Consider the following 20,234-nt stretch of genomic DNA (forward strand, 5'->3'; position numbering starts at 1 on the left):
CCAAAAGTGAAAAAGCACCCATATAGCAACTAGCTAACTTGAAGTTAAGCATAATTAAGGAAACATTTTGATCAGAGAATACGTATTCTGAAAGACCACAATCAGATTCTAATTATAAAATTGTACTGTTTATTTATTTATCATATTTCATGTAAGATTCATATCTTAGGAAACCTCTCAGAGTGCTACACTCACGCAATTGGACACACACACAAACAATGTATATACATCTTTAAAACAATTTCACATATAAAAAACCCAATTTCAAATCCAGTATAGCTACAGACTAGGCTTAAAATAGCAATCTAAAAGGCTTGTTGAAAAAGGATAGGTTCAGAAAATACAGTAACGATAGTGCCCGTCTGATATGTCACAGGAGGGAGTTCCAAAGGGTAAAACAGGTGTGAGATATCTTTGACCCTCCAGATATTGCTAAACTACAACTCCCATAATCCTAGGCCATTGACCATGCTTGCTGTGTAGTTCAGTAACATCTGGAGGGCCAAAGGTTCCCCATACTTGCTCTAAAGGCCTGATTATTATTACTTATTCAGCTATACATAGCTTCTTTGTTGATCTCTGTTTGCTAGCCACTTGAGTTATTGTATTGATTATTGAATTTGTTGTATGCACTTAGTGATCTTTTATTACAATACCTTTTAGGGCGCTGCTCTTCAAACTTGGGTCTTCAGATGTGAGAGGACTACATCTCCCATCATCCTTAACCATTGGGCTGGATGATGTGCATTCCACATCTGAGGACCCAAGCTTGAAGAACACTTTCTTAGGGCCAAAGTAGATATGAAGTGGCATTACTCAATGGCAGGTGCAGTTTTTCCGGTAGAGTCTTGGTTCATGCGCTGGATAAATGGCATAATATATTATTATTTTACCATCTTCCTTTGTATTGATATCAGAAACTTTTGGACTTTCTCCACTTCAGTGTTTATGCAAAGTAATTATTTAGATATGAACTGTGGTTTAGGATTGGGTAAAAAGAGATGTTCAGTTTGTCATTTTTCACATTACAATATATAACTTCCCCTCTTTTAAGAATATATGAAGTTAAATGCAATTAACGTGTAGGGTGCAGGTGTTTAAAAATGCAAATAGAGTTAGGTATGTCAGATTTTCTAATTATAGGATCACTGCAGGGATGGAGGGAGAACTTAATCGGTTCCTGCACTGCTGTGGACCTGATTAAAAACCCTTCTCAGAAACAGCTATTAGCATTGGGAGGAAGCTCCAGAGCCCGACTCTAGGGCCATAAGAAGCTCTGCTTTTCCAATCAGGCAAAGACAGAAGACCTGCTTCTACCAGACCTGGCCAATCCAGACTCCAGAGGCATCATATTATATCTACAAAGCACAGAGACCAACATTTCACACCTTTATCCACCCTCCTTTGCCACTGAAGAAGACAGTAGATAGGCTAGATGGCAACATTTTGATTAAGCCCTGATATTCCTGGCATAGATAAACCATCAAAATGTACCAAACCCAGTAAAATGTTGTAAGAAGGTGTTACAGGAATGGACAGCAATCCCATAAATATACATATCAAATGCACAGGAACATAGAAATCTACCTTTTATTGAGTCAGGTCATTGATCTACTAAGATACGTACTGTCTACACTGACTGACATTTGCTCTCCAGGATTTCAGATGGGCATCTCTCCCAGAACAGGAGGAAAAGAGACTGTTGCCCAATGTAATGTCCAGTTGTTTGTTAGTATTTATTCATCTCTCTTTTTCTCTCTTCCTCCCAGGTTTGTATCATTTCTCAGTATTGGAAGACATTAGTATTGGTGAACCAATAGGAAGGGTGAAAGCAAATGACCTGGATATTGGTGAGAATGCTAAGTCATCCTATGACGTTATTGAAGGAGATGGAGTGGATATATTTGAAATCACTTCGGACTCCCAGACTCAAGAAGGCATTATCAGATTGAGAAAGGTAAATGGCAACTGAAAGACTGAATTTGTGGATTTTGGCATTGCACAAATGAGCTCTAACATATTGTCCTGTGAAAGTATAGAAGGCATTGGTTAGGATGGAAGTAGCCCATGTCCTTTTTTCCAGTACCCCATACATAGGAGCATAAGAAGCTGATTTATACTGAGTCAGTCCATTGGTTCATCTAGCTCAGGCATGTCCAAACTGCGGCCCTCCAGATGTTTTGGCCTACAACTCCCATGATCCCTAGCTAACAGGACCAGTGGTCAGGGATGATGGGAACTGTAGTCCAAAACATCTGAAGGGCCAAAGTTTGGGGATGCCTGATCTAGCTCAATACTATCTACACTGACTGGCAGGGGCTCTCTTGGAGTTCATACTCTTACTATCAGAAGGTTCTTCTAATGTTTATACTATCCCACATGGTCTTTCAGATATCTGCAAGAAAGAGAACATTTTTCATTTTTAAAACTGATAACATTGCACAACCTCTGATCTTTATTCCTTCTCTTTCTCCTCCTTATTCATCTTAGCTGGAGCACAGGTGGAAAAGTGCACAGGTGTAGCTTAGTGGCTAAATAATGTGGTGATTTTTCAAAAGTCATTTTTTGCTCCACCATACTCCATTGGTGGAGTACTCAGAGATGCTTCAGGCTCCCTTGGGCCCAAACATGCTTCTCTTATAAATACTATCTGGGTTGATACTGGGGGTGTGGAACCATTTTCAATCTAAGGGCTGCATTTCTTCATGGACAACCATCCGAGGGCTGCATTCCAGTAGTGAGTGAAGCCAGAGGCAAAAGGGGGCAGAGAAACAGCTGTGACCCTTACTGCTATACAATTGCCTAAGGGAGTGGGTGGCACTGTGGTCTAAACAAAGGACCCCTTGTGCTTGCCGATTGGAAGGTCGGGGCTTTGAATCCACATGACGGGGTGAGCTCCCGTTGCTCTGTCCCAGCTTCTGCCAACCTGGCAGTTCAAAAGTATACCAGTGCGAGTAAATAAGTAGGTACTGCTGTGGCGGGAAAGTAAACGGTGTTTCTGTGTGCTATAGTTTCCGTCATGGTGTTTCGTTGTGCCAGAAGCGGTTTAGTCATGCTTGCCACATGACCCTGAAAGTTGTCTGTGGACAAACGCTGGCTCCCTCGGCCTGAAAGGGAGATGAGTGCCACACCCCATAGTCATTTTTGACTGGACTTAGCCGTCCAGCGGTCCTTTACCTTATCTTTACCTTACAAATGCCTACATTCTACCTTTGCCTAAGTCAGAAGTTTCTGTACACACACACACACAGAGAGAGACAGAGAGACAGAGAGACAGAGAGACAGACAGACAGACAGACAGACAGACAGACAGACAGACAGACAGACAGACAGACATACTGTATATCTGTATCCTCCGCAGAGGTAATCACAGTACCATCTCCTATTTTAACCAGGCAAAAGCACTCATGAAAAGGGCAGAGTGGAACCAGTAAGGGATGTGGCGTGGGAAAATGGGTGTGGTCTTAGAGAGTCCTGATAGCCACATAGAGAAGCCTGAAGTGCCACAGTGGCATAGTCACCAGCTACCTCATGCCATAGCATTTACATATTTGTCATTTGATTTTAATTTCAAAATAAAAATAGCACACACACACACACACAGAGAGAGAGAGAGAGAGAGAGAGAGAGAGAGAGAGAGAGAGAGAGAGAGAGAGAGAGCAGAACGGATTTTGAATTTGTTGTTCAGAGAACTAGGTTGACAAATGCTCTGGGCTGGTATCATTTTGCCAGCTGAATTTGAAATGGCTAAAATGATACAGGATGCGTGATTGGCAAATTGTGAATATGCTGATTTGCAGCCACCTATTCATAGGTACAAAAGCTTAGTAATTTCTGAGTCGACAGAGAAGCGAATGCTTGTCATGTTTACTAAAAATGGCAAAGTTCCATTAGAGCTAGATTCGTGTCTGAAAAAAATCAACACAATTTTTGAAAGTAAGAATATATATTTAAGCTTCCAGAGACTTCCTGAAAGAGTTCGGTGATTTCTATTTGTGCTCTTTGTATTTGCATTGCAGATTTCAGCTTCTGTGTCATTTTCTCTCCATCTCTTTGTTCCTTTCTATGGGACATTGTAATGCAAATTTACATATCTTTCCAAAGCCTGACAAATTTGCAACTTTGAAATTTTAATCATTGTGAAGCATCAGTAGGTTAGACTTTGAATCCACACGTGTAGATGCTCTTGAACTTTTGCAGATATGATTCCTGTGTGATCATAAAGTTGGTGATTTAAGATCTTACCAAAAACAAACAAACAACACCCTCATTTTTATATGGTTTGGTTTTTGTTTTGTTTTTTTGCGGGGGAGGACTTACCTGCCAGTTTTACTTTTTAATTTTTATTGAGTCTTTTCATCCTGCATTGAAATAAAAAAAAAAACTAATATAAACAAACATTAAAATATAGAAAAGAGACTGAAAAATACAAAGTCCCATCTCACAAATAGAGAGGACTCTCACAAAATCTTTTCAGTTTGGCCCTTGACTATTCCCAGGAACACACCCTTTCTGCCCAGGCCATATCCCTCACCAGTCCTGCTCTGTGCCCTCCTGGAGTGAAATTTGCTTGGATGAAATGTGACCCTGAACTTTGATGTTGACTCTTGCTAACATGGATCAAGGTTAAAGAGGGATGTGTGAGAAGTAGCATTCATTGCACAGCACACCTTTGCCTCTAGCCCCACTCATTACTGGCATGTGGGCTCCAGAGGTTGCCTAGAAGCATGCGTGCCACTGTGCCACCTTGCCCCCCGCGACATCAGCACACTGTGTGTGCATGCAACATCGGCGCCACCTGCGGTATGTGCTAGTGATACCAGCACACAGTAGGACATGCATGCATGGCACGGGCAATCATGCTGTGGAGTGTGCTGACATCATGTACACAAACCACGGGGTGTGCTGACGGGGCGTGCAGACACTATGTAGTGTGCATGCATGGCACAGAGCATGCCCTGTGACATGTGCACATGGCCACCATGGAACTTGGAGGGGGCCAGCCCCTTCATTTAAAATAGGGGAGGCTATACCCTCCCCTACTTGGTGCCCCTGCCTAGAAGTGAATGAGGTCCCTGAGCTGAAAAAAAATGTTCTAATCCCTAATTAGATTGAAAAACACATCTCATTTCCAATTAAGTTTTCTCACCAAGTGAACTTTATCTGACCACAACACTTTAGGTCTTTAGGAAAGGTTTGAAAATTTACCTAATTTTGGCTTTTCCTTCAATGCATCAGTTTTCTCATATTTTCTCCTGCTCTCTTGCTGATGATCACTTTTGTTTCATTTTAAATGTTTAGGATGGATATTTCTTTTATTATTGATATGTGTGTGTGTGTGTGTGTTTTAGTATTTAGAATGGTTGATGCTATTGTATTCACTTATTTTGTCATGGCATACTCAAGAGAGTATGTTACTAACAAAAAGGGCCTTGCGGGATTTGACATCTTTCCGCAGGGTCTGCAAGACGGCGCTGTTCCGCCTGGCCTTTGGGTTTTGATTTGGGCCATTTTAAAATGAGGCTGCATTTTTAAACAATTTTTAAATCTAAATTGTATTTTAATCTGCATTTTAATAAATTGTTTTTCTTTCTTTTATGTTTTTTTGTAATTTTTTTGATGTCAGCCACCCTGAGCCCGGCTCTCACTGGGGAGGGCGGGGTATAAATAAAAGTATTATTATTATTACTATTTTATTAGAAGTGGCCTATCAATATTTCAAATAAAATTGTGTTTGTGTCCTTGTGAATGCTTTTGGTAAAGGCCATAGTTCAGTGGTAGAGCACATATTTTGCATGCAGAAAGACCCAGAATCAGTCACCAACGTCTCTTGATATAGCTGTGAAAAAAACCCATCTGAAATATTGGAGAGCCATTGCCAGTCAATGTAGACTTTACTGTGCTAGATTGTACAATGCTTCGACTCATATAAACCTCCTGTGTCCCTGTGCATCTAAACGAGGCATCCCCAAACTGCAGCCCTCCAGATGTTTTGGCCTACAACTCCCATGATCCCTAGCTAACAGGACCAGTGGTTGGGGAAGATGGGAATTGTAGTCCAAAACATCTGGAGGGCCGAAGTTTGGGGATGCCTGATCTAATCTAAACTGAATGACTGTAACTCAGCAGGAGACACTGAACTTCCAAGTTTTGCCCTGTGTAAACATTGCTTGTGTGGAATTAAGCCAGAAGCAAAATCAAATACAGATTACATGAACAAATTAGTCAAAATTTAAGGAAAAGCTGGTTGAATTCAAGGCTAGCAAATGCTCACATATTTCATGTCTCTCTCTCTGTCTCTCTATAGTAGAGAATAAAGGCACATATCAGCTAGCTACTGAAAAACTTTCTTGATGGTTACCAGGTGCAAATTCTCTCATAAATTCAGCTTAACCCAGGGTTAGCCAAAATCATCCCCTCCACCAATGTTCTTGGACTACAACTCCCATCCAAGTCATCAGAACTATTAGCCAGCAATGATGGGAGATGTAGTCCGTTACCTAGAAGAGACCACACTGGCTATCCTTGGATTAATCTGTATGACAATATTGCTATTTTTTACGATTATACCTATATTGTTCTCAGCACTGACTCTCCAAACCCTCCAATTCTGCATGGCTCCCCCCCTTGCAAATATCAAAATATATATCCTGCATAAAGCTTGCATACTTTTTCCTTTGCTCCTTATCTCCAACAAGCAGAATAGTGATTAGGTGTGTGATTAATATGCAATCCAGACCAATGGCAGTAACATTATTATTTTTGGCTAAGCAGAATAGTGACGGCACTCATGGCAAGATAGTGTATGTATGTGTTTATTTGTGTGTGCATAGTTTTATATTTTATAAAGCAGAAAAGGAACCACAAATGTGTGTGTGTGTGTGTGTGTGTGTGTGTGGGAGAGGAATACAGAGACATCAATACATGCCCAGGACATTTATAGCCCAGTTCAAAGGAAGCGGAAAGAGATTGCATTATAACTCAGTGATTAGGTTTTAAATGCATAACACTTCCATCCTTTTGCTAGTTCTTGCTGCTGTGGTCATTAGTGAAAGGCATTTGTCTTTGTCATTCTTAACAGCCCCTGGACTTTGAGACGAAAAGATCCTATACTCTGAAGGTAGAAGCAAGTAATGTGCATATTGATCCACGTTTCATCAGTGTGGGGCCCTTCAAGGATACTGCAACAGTGAAAATTGTCATAGAAGATGCTGATGAACCTCCAATTTTTTCATCACCAACTTACCTTCTAGAAGTACATGAGAATGCTGCTATTAACTCTGTGATTGGCCAAGTGACTGCCCATGATCCTGATGTATCTTCAAGCTCTATAAGGTACTGCTGCTTTAACACCTCTTGTCTTTAGCTGAAATGAAGCCTACTGTACAAAGATAAGAGACACGTCTGTTGCACCATCCATTTTTACCCCTGGTAATACCCACTTTTGACTTGGGCCCCACCCCCGAATGGCATGCAGCCCCTGGAAGGTGGTCCTTGGGCTCAAAACATTCCCCATTTCTGCCATACTTGGAGGTCTGTCTTTCTCTAGGGTTGCCAGACTCAATAGAGGACAGGACTCCTGTGCCTTTAATTGCCCTGCTCTCTTTAGAGTCTGGAAACCTTAAAGAGAAACCAACAGACCCCTTGTTTAATTTCCAAGCAAAGGGTCTGCTGGTTTCTCTTTAAGTCTGGCAACCCTAGATGCCACCCAGCAGGTTAAGAATATAGTGACAAGAGAAAGGGAATTCTTAATGGTGTGTCATCTATGGAACAGCCTCCCCAAGGAGGGCCTGCATGACAACTAGTCATATGACTTTACTGCTCCAGGACAAGACCCTTTCCTGGGCCTTTTAAAAATACCTTGAAATGTGTATTAGTATTAGTAGCAGTTTTCCTTCCTCCCTCGCTTGATTTCTGAACTTGGCTGCTTCTGCCTTGTTTTTTTTGAACTGAATAGCTGTTTTAATATGGCTTTGACATGATGGCTTCTATTATTTATTTTGTTTTCTTTTTTAAAAATTCTTAATTGTAAGCTAACCTGAGAGTCAAAACATCAGACAAAGAAGGAAAGGAAAGAAAGCCCAATGGAATCAGTGCTGGCTCCACATTTGGGAGAGCAGCCTTGCTGTCTGTCTGTCTGCCTTCAATAACCACAACCAGCCAGAGGGATAGAGTAGCCAGGTTAGGTAGATGGGAGATTGATGAAAAACAGGTGCCAATATTTCTGTTAGTGGAAACCCTTTCTAGTAATGCAAAGTCACCACTGGATACACCCCTAGGTATTTGTACATATGATTCTCACTATACCAATTCACCACCAGGGGCCTCTAGCTGGGAGTAGTGAGTCATACCTCTTCTGGTGGGATTTTGTACTCATTTAATTGGTCCATTTGTGCTCTCCATAGGAATATGATGCATCTTGCATTATGTCTTGCATTGCTTGATCTCATCAGCTCAATTTATAACACTCCTCCTCTCTCTCTCTTGTGCTCCCTGCCCCTACTGCCATGCATGTATATCAACCTAGTTAGCTGCACATTTAATGCACCTGATGAAGTAGAATCTGGCCCATGAGTGTGTTAGTCTTTAAGGTGCCTGGGGTGTTTTTTATTTGAAAAATAAACATCCAAGTGATTAGAAATATGAGAGAAAATCCATCAGCCTTAGGCATTTCCTAATTTTTAATTGCAGTTGGAAAATGCTAAGCTTCTCTCTGCCTCATGAGTACAGTTCCTTCACCAAAATTCTTTGAAGCTGCCATCTGTGCAATAGGATTATGCAGTGCTGTTGGTGATCAGATAATAAGAAAGTGATTATGTCAAACGAGGGGGCAGAAAATCTTGACTAGTGATAGAAAATAGTTCTCATTGGATCAATATATGTCTCTGAATGATATAAACTTCTTTAGTTCTGCAGAATTTGTCAGTAGGTAAACTATTCTATGGTACTATTTGACATGCAGTTTTTTTTGTTTTTTAAAGAAAATCCTAGATACTCAAAATTTAAATCCTTGACCATTCTTGTAATTTGTGATGTCAAGTGCCCATGTGGATTACAGGTGATATGCACACTGATTCAGCTATTCTGACTTTCATAAACCCATGCCCCTTTTCAATAAGAGGAACATCAACAGAAAAAAAACTCACTGACTGGCCTCTTAAGTTAAATAGGATAGGATAGGCTTCCCCAAACTTGGTTCCCCAGATGTTATTGCCCTACAAGTTCCATCAGCCCCAACCAACACTGCCAATTGTCAGGGAAGAGGGAAGATGGGAATTGTCGTCCAACAACAACATATGGGGGACCCAATACTGGAAATGGCTGCTCTCAGCGCTTCCCCCCCCCTAAGGGGTAAAAAAGAGTGCCACTACTACAGGAAGTGCCACACTTTTAACATTTGGAGGGGGGGGGAAGTGCCGATACTGCTTACCCTCGAATACTCCCAGAAAAAAAAAAGCACTGGCTGCTCTAGGTTGCCACAGAATTCACACAAAGTAAAAGTGGAAGCAAATTTAGAGGTTACCATGCATTCCTAGGTTACTATTGTGTAACACAGCACTTTGGATGTTTATTTGGAAATAAGTTCCACTGGGCAGAATGGGGCTTACTACCAGGCAACCGTCCAGGTTTTGTCTAAAGTGACTTTTTTATTTTAAAAGATGTATTGATCAAGCAAAATGCTAGAGCAGGCATCCCCAAACTGTGGCCCTCCAGATGTTTTGGCCTACAACTCCCATGATCCCTAGCTAACAGGCCCAGTGGTCAGGGATGATGGGAATTGTAGTCCAAAACATCTGGAGGGCGGAGGTTTGGGGATGCCTGTGCTAGAGGAATCAAGTGTGGTGAAATGACCAAATTTATATCTGGAGAACTAGGGTTCAAATCCTTACTCAACCCCTAGAAGTTCATTTGGTGACCTTCGGCCAATCATTAATTCTCAGCTTAACCTACTCACAGGGAAAAGGGGAGATCCATGTGCACCACTTTAGGCTCATTAGAGGAAAGGCAAGATAGAAATGCAATAATAAATATAAATAAAATAAATGCAAGTTTCCTGCTTTGTCATGGCAGGGGACTATGGGGTGTTTCTGACCAATGAGGATTTAGTTAATTGAGTTAATTCAGTTACTAGTGGAAGGTATCTTATTTGTTACTTTTGTAAAATTGATTAATAACAAAATCAGGGAGTCTGCTTGCATTACATATAGGGTGGGTTTCAGGGACTTAATCAGTCCTATGCACTTACATTATCCAGCAACTCATTATGCACGTTGGCTCTTATGGTGAAATTCCCTGTACAGCAGCTACTATGGAGAGGGTATTTAGTGTTAACTCCCTGATGGGAGGACGATTCACTGCTTTCTCTGATTCTTGTGCAATAGCACTACATTCACTGCTCAGAGCAAAACCAAAGAAATATACTTTGTTCTAGGACATGTGCAGAATCATGCTGCTCATTAGCGAGTATTCCAACGTCCATTTTGAGGATCCTTTTTGGCTAATTTAATTGCTATACAATCCTATTTCAGTGTTGTTATTTTGCAATAACTGGCTTATTTTCTAACAGATGTCAAGAAGTGAGGCAGAATGAGGATGCTATAACTCGGTAAAAGAGCTGAAGAACTAGTTCAGGAAAGCATAAGGAAAGTTGCCAGGGGTTGGTCAAACAGACTGTAGGTATCATACCAACAGGAGATTCAGGGAAGGTTAGGGTAGGGCAGGGATGAGGAACCTCAGATCCAGTGGCCAAATATGGTCATCCAATCCTCTTTGTCTGACCCTTGGGATACTCCCCATGCCATGCCCAATAACACCCCCTCCTCTGGCCCTGATTCACCTCCTCCTTGAATGGTTTTGCCTGACTGAAATGTGTCCTTGAACTCTGATAATCCTTTTTGTTCACATGGCTGGAGGATATTGAGGGGTATGTGAGTGTGTGCAAAATTAGCCCACTGTACAACACTAAAATTGATGCTCATTGCTCTGCCCACTCATGCCTCTAGACCAGGCATTCCCAAACTTTGGCCCTCCAGATGTTTTGGACTACAATTTCCATCTTCCCCGACCACTGGTCCTGTTAGCTAGGGATCGTGGGAGTTGTAGGCCAAAACATCTGGAGGGCCGCAGTTTGAGGGTGCCTTCTCTAGACAATCTCACTAGGGACAAGTGGCCCTGGAAGGTTGTCCAGAAGGGAATGAAACCAAGGATATCCATCTCTAGCATTTCATCTCCCCCCCCTCTTTTTGATAATGTATGAATGCAATTTCTTTGCTCATTAATTGATGGAGAATGGTGGGGGTTTGGGGAGGAGAGGGAGGCGCAAGAACTTCCCACTGAATGCAAAGAAAAAAACCATGTGTTTGTGCGCCACACACACACACACACACACACACACACTCTTCAAGGATATTTCATTTCTAGCAAAAGCAAATCATTTTCTTAATTCACAGCATGCCCTAAAAGAGAGAGAGAGAGAGAGAGAGAGAGAGAGAGAGAGAGAGTGTGTGTTTACACCCACCCAGACATGCCTTCCTGACATGCAGCTGTTTTTCTCAGTCACCTAGTAACATGCCCTCTCTGCTTGGCATTGCTGAGATACGGTGATTTATGGCATCAATATTATGAATCACATCTCAGCAGGGGAAAGCAAAAAAGGTGGCTGTGTGGGTTTTGCAAAGCCAAATGCTGTTGTAAAGCCTTCGTTTGCATTGGGAAGGAACACTGCATTTGAATCTGCATTGGCATCTTAAGGTATATAAATGTATGATCACACCACCAATTTTCTCCTGCACTCAGCCCCTAAAGCTTACAAAGTCCCAATAAACTGTGGCATTACTAAGGCAATTTTGAAGGTTATTATTTACCTAGATACTCTCTTTCTGCTCCCCCCAGTTTTCCTTACAGAAATGTACTTTTATGTATTGCTTACTTGTGTGACAGTGTGCCCTCATTAAAAAGAGCTATAATATCATTATAAAGACAAGGTAGCTACAAACATTGCACATGATATATATTAACTTAAAATCAGGAGGGGGCTTTGCTTCCTTGGAAACTTGTAAACCTGTTTCAGTTGTGTTGAGAAATTGTTATACTCTTTAATGCATTTTGATTTTGTGAATAGCTTGTTGAAAGTCAATACGGAAACATGCACAAATCCCCAGTTTTTTCTCTCCCTATAGCTACAGAGATTGTAAATAGAATTACATCAAGGGAGGCATTTATTTATTTAGCTAAATAAAATCAATACATAGTATGACTTTTGCTTGCACATATGAATCAAGACTCGCAACTTATTTTTAAAGAAGAAGAAGAAAGAGTGGAATTATTGCATATCCAGTGTATACAATTTAACATACCTGTATATGCACACTTCAATATCCCAGCAGTGGATTGGTTTATAACATATGAGTTGAACATCTGCATAGTGAACAGGCCTGATTCTGTTTCTCTGATAAATTTTTCTTAGTTAATGTGTATTTTGTACACTTCATTATTATTTTTTAAAAATGATTCTTTAGCAACCATATTTTCATTCCTACCACTTTACATTTCTCTCCACCACCTCCTTCTTTACATCTGTATGTCCCCCTTTTCCCAAAGCATTCACTGCAGTATACTTGGGGATGTCCTCTGAGGTTAGGCTGAGAGATGGTGAGCTTGGAAAGTTTATTTTAAAAGAACATGTCCAAAAAAGAACTAATTGTAGTTCACACCCATCCATTTACAAAGCAAACTAGTTCTCGGTTCGATTCTAGTTCAACCAAGCAGCAATTTTGCTACAAGCTGCTGTGCTGAAGGGTAACATGCCTTATAAGACTTTAAAAGCAAACAGAGATACAGAGGGAAATAGGGTTTTACACAACAGGAGAGGTTTGAATAAAGCAGAGATGGAAAGAAACTGAGAGGGAAAGGTGCTACTTTTAAATAATGACAGAGGTTTCAGTAGAGTGAGCAGGGGGTTACACAGGGGGAGTAGCAGTTTAAAACAAGGTTTGAGCACAGTGAGAAGGGAGTTTGGAAAGAAATGTTGTGCTTGCTTTTTGGTGTTAGCTTCTATTCTGTAACCCCTCAGTGTCCCTGCTTATTCAAACCTCTGACATTGTTTGAGTGCAGTGCGAAGGGAGGAGCACTGAAAAAATTAAGACTGCTTTAAACTTCTCCCTCTTCCATTCTTCAGCTGCCTCATTTGTGAGATATAAAGGATGCAGAGTCCTTAAATAGCCCATAGTACCTTCCCAAAATCATGTATTTCACTTCTGGTACCATCTATTGTCTTCAACACAAAGTTCTAGATTTAGTGTAGTAATTTAGAAGAGAGAGTTTATTAACAAGGAAACACCCATATATGTATGGCATTCATCAAATGGACTTAATATTCTCTAACTGAGCAAGCTAACTGACAATCTGAAGAAAAGGAGGGGGTGGTGGCTTCACAATTGAGCAAAATGTGAAAAGGGTGTTTAGTAGCTGCAAGGTGTGGGAGGAGGAAGATGCAGGAGGTTTCCATGGGGGTGGTTTGTTTGTAACAATGGTTGTACAAATGGAAGAGAAGGAGGGTGCATTAACATGGGGGTGAATGTGAAAATGGTTGCAAAGCAGGACTGCAGAATATAAGAGAGATGGCTTTATAAAAGGGTTTGGGAAGGTAAAAAATAAACTTAGTAGTTGCACAGGGTTCTTCTTCTTTGGTGATCACTCGTAGCCGAGTAAGATTGTCTTCCATAAACATGGTTTTAACAATGAGTCTATAAGTGACTGTGGAGGCCAATTCTGGATCCACACGTCCTTCCCCAGTGGGGACATTGGTTTCCGGGCGAGTGAAAGTCTAGGGACTTAATATGGGGGGAATAGCAGATGAGTTTGCATACTGTGTAAGCAGGGGTACAACTCCCAATCAATGTATATTTTCTCTCAAAATATATATTCTCAAAATATGGAACATTCAGAAAGTGTGAAAATGTATTTTTTAAAAAATGTATTAAGTTTTTTTCCAATTCACTTGCCAGTTTCTCTGCGATGTGCAGATCTGGTTGCTCTCAGTGGCAGAGTATCTGTTTTTCATGCAGAAGGACCCAGATTCATTCCCTGGTGTCTCCAAGTAGGGCTGAAACCCTACCTGAAACCCTGGAAAGCCTCTGTCAGTCAGAAAAGGCAATAGTGTACTAGGTGGACCAATGGTCTGGTTTAGCATAAGGCATCTTCCTGTGCATAGCTGTCAAGTTCTCCTTTTTTTAATGGAAATTCCCTTATGCTGAATAGGCTTCCTTGTGAGAAAAGGGAAAACTTGACAGCTATGTTCCTGTGTTCTTAGCAGATTTATTTGAGTTGCTCAAGCATCGTCATTACCTTCTCACTTCTCCATATGACATAATATATCTAACCCAGTTTGATGCTTCCTAGTAATTCATCCTTGCATGCTGAGGCAGAAAGCTGAAGAGATGCAAAATAGTTGTGGTGTGATGTTGTGCAATGCCATGCTTTGGAACAATAGTCATTATAGTCCCTTATATAAATTCACCACTAGGATTTAGTGAAGCCCCTCAAAGCTGTGACTGCTGTACCATATCAGTACTTTCAAGCTCACTCTCTTTCTCTCATTGTGCGTGACCCACCAGAAATTGTAAGGCTTAAATTTCCAGTTTGGTTTCTTTTTACAAATAATGCATTAATAAAACAACTATATGAAAATGGACCAACATAAAAGCTTTCCTGGAGATCTTGCAGGGAGTTCTAAATCACCATTTTGTTTAATGCACTGTTGGAACAATTTACTGCAGCTCTTTCTTGTTAGTCAAGCTGGCTTCTGTGTTAAAGCTACATAATGTACCTGCACATTCTCATTTGCAAGCTCTGCTTAGCTGTCAGATCAAAGTTGTTTTGTTAGAAACCAATGATGTCAATCCATAAAGCAGCCAATCTTTCTGGTTTTTTGGAAGCGTTTTACCAGTAAAGGGTTGTTAACCAGCTATTGTCCAGAGTTATGCTCAAATATAAGCAGGTGACGTATTCACTTAATTAACCAGAAGTGGTGTTTGTTGGGATAAGAACAGTAGTTGCATCTTGTAAAAACAGGAGCCCTGCCTGCTTAATGTATTGGCAGAATTATCAGCAGTTGCTATGAAATACAGCACAGGTTGTCCAATAAATGTGATGGATCATCTAATTAACTCTTGATTCGCAGTAGCTTTTAAAAGATGCTACCTACTGATCTCGATGACAGCTTCTAACCTTCGTACTGAGTGGATGCAGCTAATTACTCCTTGGGCTATAATTCTGTTTCTTGATTCTCAGCCCATCATTTTTTGTCTTATAAATTATAACACGATTGAGCTCCACAAATCCACTGGGGCTATAAAGCTGCTCTTTGCGATGGATTGCTTAGATTTTGTTACAATGCATTTAAGCCAAACAAATGTCTTTTAAGTCAATTTCAAGGGTGTCCATTTTGTAGGTTTTCCATTGATCGAAACACTGACCTTGAGAGGCAGTTCAACATTAATACGCAGGATGGAAGGATAACACTCGCAACTCCTCTGGACAGAGAAACCAGCACATGGCACAACATAACCATTGTGGCAACTGAAGACAGTAAGTGATTGCCCCTTAGTACTTGAGTTCGTTTGTTTTACTTTTATTGGCTTCTGATGAATGTTTAATTAAAAAGCCTTCATGTGCCACTTGGAAAGGACAACTGTCTACTGTGCCTCCTATGCTTGCATTATTGTATATTTTACATATGTAAATGTAGGTAGATGTAGTTTGCAGCCCTTACTTGATGCTGCATGGGTATTCCTTAAAAACATTGCATTTTGAGATTTCCAATGCTATTCCATTTCTTGCTGACTGAGACTTATTTTGGTGGTGTAGCTATCCAGAGCTAGATGTTTTATGGCCTCCTGTGCAGTGATGCCCTGATCTGTGAAATGCAGCAGGGGTGAGAAACATCTGGCCTAAGTTGGTCCATTAGGGTTTCCAATATAACCCAGAAGCCATTCTCTTCCCCCCCCAGCCACCTGCCACTGTTATATGCATCTCAGGTGTGAGGCAGGAAGAGACATGGATGACAATACACAATCACAAGACTCTAAGTGTGCTGCTGATATTGTGTGTGCCAGGAAAAACAGGCAAAGACACGGGCACTTTAAGGCACCATACGGGGCTCCTTTCAAGCCCTGCATGGTGCTTTAAAGTCCCAGCTTCAGGATGTCAAAGCACCCAATCAGCTGATGTCATTGTGACATCAGCTAACTGGCAGGTTTCCCATGATCATACCCATGAGGCTATGATCAGATAAGGATGTGGCCTCTGGAGCCAAGAGATTTTCCCATTACTACCTTACTGGTGGGACTGGCACTGAAGTTGATATCATTTTGGCACTAGGTTAAGAGTTATTTACTTACCCACACATCTTAAGTTTTGTAATTTGATTAGAGTTTAGCCTGCGCTTTTGTTTTTAGATGCTTTTGGGGGCAATTGATGGTGTATTTAAGTATGCATTGTTGTCTGTTTTATGGTTTGGTTCTTTTGATTTCCTGTTCAGTATTCCATCCTGATATCTATGTGGATGAAGAACAGGTTATAAATATTTTAATAAATAAAGATACACACTTCACTTATTTCCCCTGTGAATAAATGAGCATTTTATGCATGGATGATTTTACCCATCCCCATGAGCAGAGACAGTGTCTTTATATGGTTTATTTGCACATATATACAACCTAAGCATATGATTGAGGGGTTCACATCCATTTGGAAAGTCTGAAATCAGAGCAGGGGTAGCCAATGTGGTGGTCTTTGGATGTTGTCGGAGCACAACTAAGGAACATAGGAAGCTGTTTTATACTGAGTCAGGTCATAGCACAGTATAGTCTACTGACTGGCAGAGGTTGCCCAAGGTTCCAGGCAGGTATTTATTCCCAGCCTTACCTGAAGATGTTGGGGACTGAACCTGAGACCTTCTGTATACAAGACAAATGCTCTACCACTGAGCTATGGCTCTTTCTTTTTCCCAGTCAAAAACAACTGGAGGGTAACACAGTGGCCAACCTTGGCCTGCTGCATAAGCATAGGAACCTCTGAGTGACTAGAAAACATACAAAGCATCCCAGTCATATGGAAAGTTTCTACATGCGTACACTTGTTCATGAATTCTATGTCCTTCAAATGAACTATTATATTTATTTATATCCCACCGTTTCCCAGATGGGGCTCAAGGCAGCTTACAGGTTAAATATAAACAGCTAAAAACACGGAAAAGATGTGCTAAAAAGCAATTAAACTCTAATTAAACACAAACACATGTTTAAATATCATCTATTAAAGCACAGATATAATTGAAACAAAAACATCACAGCACCAGCCCTTTCCTTAGAGACAGCCTTGAATGTGTGTAGGTGGAACCTATCACATGCCCCCCCCCCATGTATACCACTTTAATGGCCACAGGGAATCCTGAGAACTGTGAAGAGTGCTGGGAACTATAGCTCTGTGAGGTCACCACCCTTAACAAACTACAGTTCACATGATTATCCAAGTCTGCTAAAGTGGTAGACTAGTGCTTTAAATCCATGGTGTGGGTGTGGCCTTGTATCGTATTTGAATGGCTAAAAAGGACCATCTTCTTACTTGCATGGGTTGCATGTTCAAACCTTTAAACCTCCCCCTTAAATAAATTCACATAAGAGTCAATTTTTTGGTTTGGTTTTTGGCAGAATTTAGACCACAACTTTATTGATTACAGCAAGTGAGTGGTTGCATAGGTTCTGGTTCGACTAGCTCCCTGCACTGTTGCAGGTAGCGCTGACCCAGAGCTCTATCGTAGGTCAGCCAAGGGTGAACACCTGGAATGGCAGAAAGCCAGGGACATGCTATGTCCACCACCCAGATGTCCCCCTAGAATCAGGCACGGGCACAACCCCTTGCAGGGTTGAACAAACCATTGAGTCCCTGGATTCTTTTAAAGGAATACCCCCTCACATAGGGATGGTGAGAGCGTTCCCCCATCCCTATCAGCTGAACCAGAGCCTATCCGCAACCTTACAAGTTGTGATGATTTGCTACACGGCAGGCAAAACCCAAATGGCACCAGCCAATCAGCCAAGTGGGGAAAATTCCTGCCGTGCCCCTGTCCTAACGACAGACAACACACGACGGCATAGCAAGGTCAAGTGCGCAAGCCCTAAATATAGGGAGAGGTGGGCGGGTGTTCCGATGCACTGACCAAGAGAGAAAGCTCAGGGTCACGTGCATTGGCATATATAGGTCCCTTGATCCATTTGACTAGCGTCCCATTGGTCAGATTAAACCTAGCAACAAAGGACCTACCAATAGGATGTTGCGGCAATCCAGTCATACCCACGCACAACACAAGGGTTTGGTTGCCAGGTCTCACCGCAACCACAACACTTGCCCTCTTTGAGGGAGGACACGATTTCTCTGAAGTGTAAGTTCCATATAATAAGAGATAAACTCAAGAAGAATGTCTTGCATTGATACTGCATTGTGATTATCCTTTCTCTTACTTGAGAGAATTGTTTTATCCCTGGCTGACTGCCTAAATGTATGAGTTGACAATCTATTCTACTTGTTATCCTTTAAGAAAATCTATTTACAAAAAAGAAAGGTTCTTTTCAACCTTAAAGGTATTTTATGGGCCAATCTTTCCTTCTAACATAATTCAGTCTAAGTGACACCTCATCTCAACCTGTGCTTTTAAGGTCTCTCTCCAATTCTCCCAAGGCTTGTTTATCTCTGTCATTTAAATAACAAGGAGTGAACATGATATGGTTTGCTAATCCAAGAGGCTAATTCCATTCCCTTCCCTTCGTACTTAACTTCCTGCATGTTTGACATATTCACTAGGTAAATAAATAAACACATTTTTGAGATTACTTAATAATGCATGTCAAGAAGAACAGTTAATTCAACTGGATGTGTGTGAACAAAAGTAAAATAATAATAAAAAATAAGCCAAAGACAAAACAAATAACAAATAACTCAGGCGGGCAGTAAAGGTTTGTGGGATTTACATACTCCAGTTGTAGATGCAAGAAATCAGGGGTAGATGTCAGTGGATAAATTTTTCCATACTGCAAGACAAACCATGTAACAGATCGACAATGCTTTAATTTCATTCAAAGCCCACTGTCCTCCAGCCTCTTCAAGGCATGAATCTTATTTACACATACTTGATCCATCATTAAAGATGTATGCATTCATAATACCTCAGCATGTTTTCCTTTTCAGCCCTTTACTCTGCATAAATCCAGAAATCCAGTTTTAAGATTTTTGCCTCTATTTTAAAGGTATCTTCTAACTGAAGATTTATTGAATGAATCTTGAAATAAAAATATGGTGAACCCCTGCACCCATTATTAAAGGATCCAGTGTCTTATTTTTAAATTATTCAAACATTTGCTGAATGAACACAAATAAGAATCCAACAATAATTTTTGTTACAAGCCACCCCAGTCTCTGCCTAGTGGTGCATGAGTTTCCAAGGGTGTTGGCCCTTCACCAGGGTCTATGATATATGGATTATTTTACACATAAAGTATATATATTTAGCCTTCAGTGGAGGGGCACACAGCAACAGAACCCCAAAGCGTGTCAGCTTATCTTTCCGGCAGCATCATCGGCATCATTTTTTTGTCTGCAGCCTATCTTTGTTTTTGTTGTTTAGTTGTTTAGTAGTGTCCAATTCTTTATGACCCCATGGACCAGAACATGCCAGGCTTTCCTGTCTTCCACTGCCTCCCACAGTTTGGTCAGACTCATGGCTTCGAGAACACTGTCCAACCATCTCGTCCTCTGTTGTCCCCTTCTCCTTGTGCCTTCAATCTTTCCCAACATCAGGGTCTTTCCCAGGGAGTCTTCTCTTCTCATGAGGTGGCCAAAGTATTGGAGCCTCAGCTTCAGGATCTGTCCTTCCAGTGAGCACTCAGGACTGATTTCCTTCAGAATGGATAGGTTTGATCTTCTCAAGAGTCTCCTCCAGCACCATAATTCAAAAGCAACAATTCTTTGGCAATCAGCCTTCTTTATGGTCCAACTTCCATACATTACTACTGGGAAAACCATAGCTTTAACTATATGGACCTTTGTTGGCAAGGTGATGTCTCTCCTTTTTTAAGATGCTGTCTAGGTTTGTCATTGCTTTTCTCCCAAGAAGCAGGCATCTTTTAATTTCGTGACTGCTCTCACCATCTACAGTGATCATGGAACCCAAGAAAGTA

General features: G+C 41.0%; 1 protein-coding gene across 2 annotated transcripts in view; it reads left to right on the plus strand.

Annotated features, from left to right (window-relative positions):
* Window positions 1-20,234, plus strand: part of CDH8 (cadherin 8) — a 231,572-nt gene that overhangs the window by 146,781 nt on the left and 64,557 nt on the right. For both annotated transcript variants that reach the window (XM_088672014.1, XM_035120354.3), the window contains exons 6-8: window positions 1,770-1,957; window positions 7,082-7,335; window positions 15,452-15,588. In XM_088672014.1, coding sequence (XP_088528140.1) covers window positions 1,770-1,957; window positions 7,082-7,335; window positions 15,452-15,588 — 579 coding nt within the window. The remainder of the gene's footprint in view (window positions 1-1,769; window positions 1,958-7,081; window positions 7,336-15,451; window positions 15,589-20,234) is intronic.

This window comes from Zootoca vivipara, chromosome 6 (genome assembly GCF_965207765.1).
Source record: "Zootoca vivipara chromosome 6, rZooViv2.hap1.1, whole genome shotgun sequence".
Taxonomy (NCBI): Eukaryota; Metazoa; Chordata; class Lepidosauria; order Squamata; family Lacertidae; genus Zootoca; species Zootoca vivipara.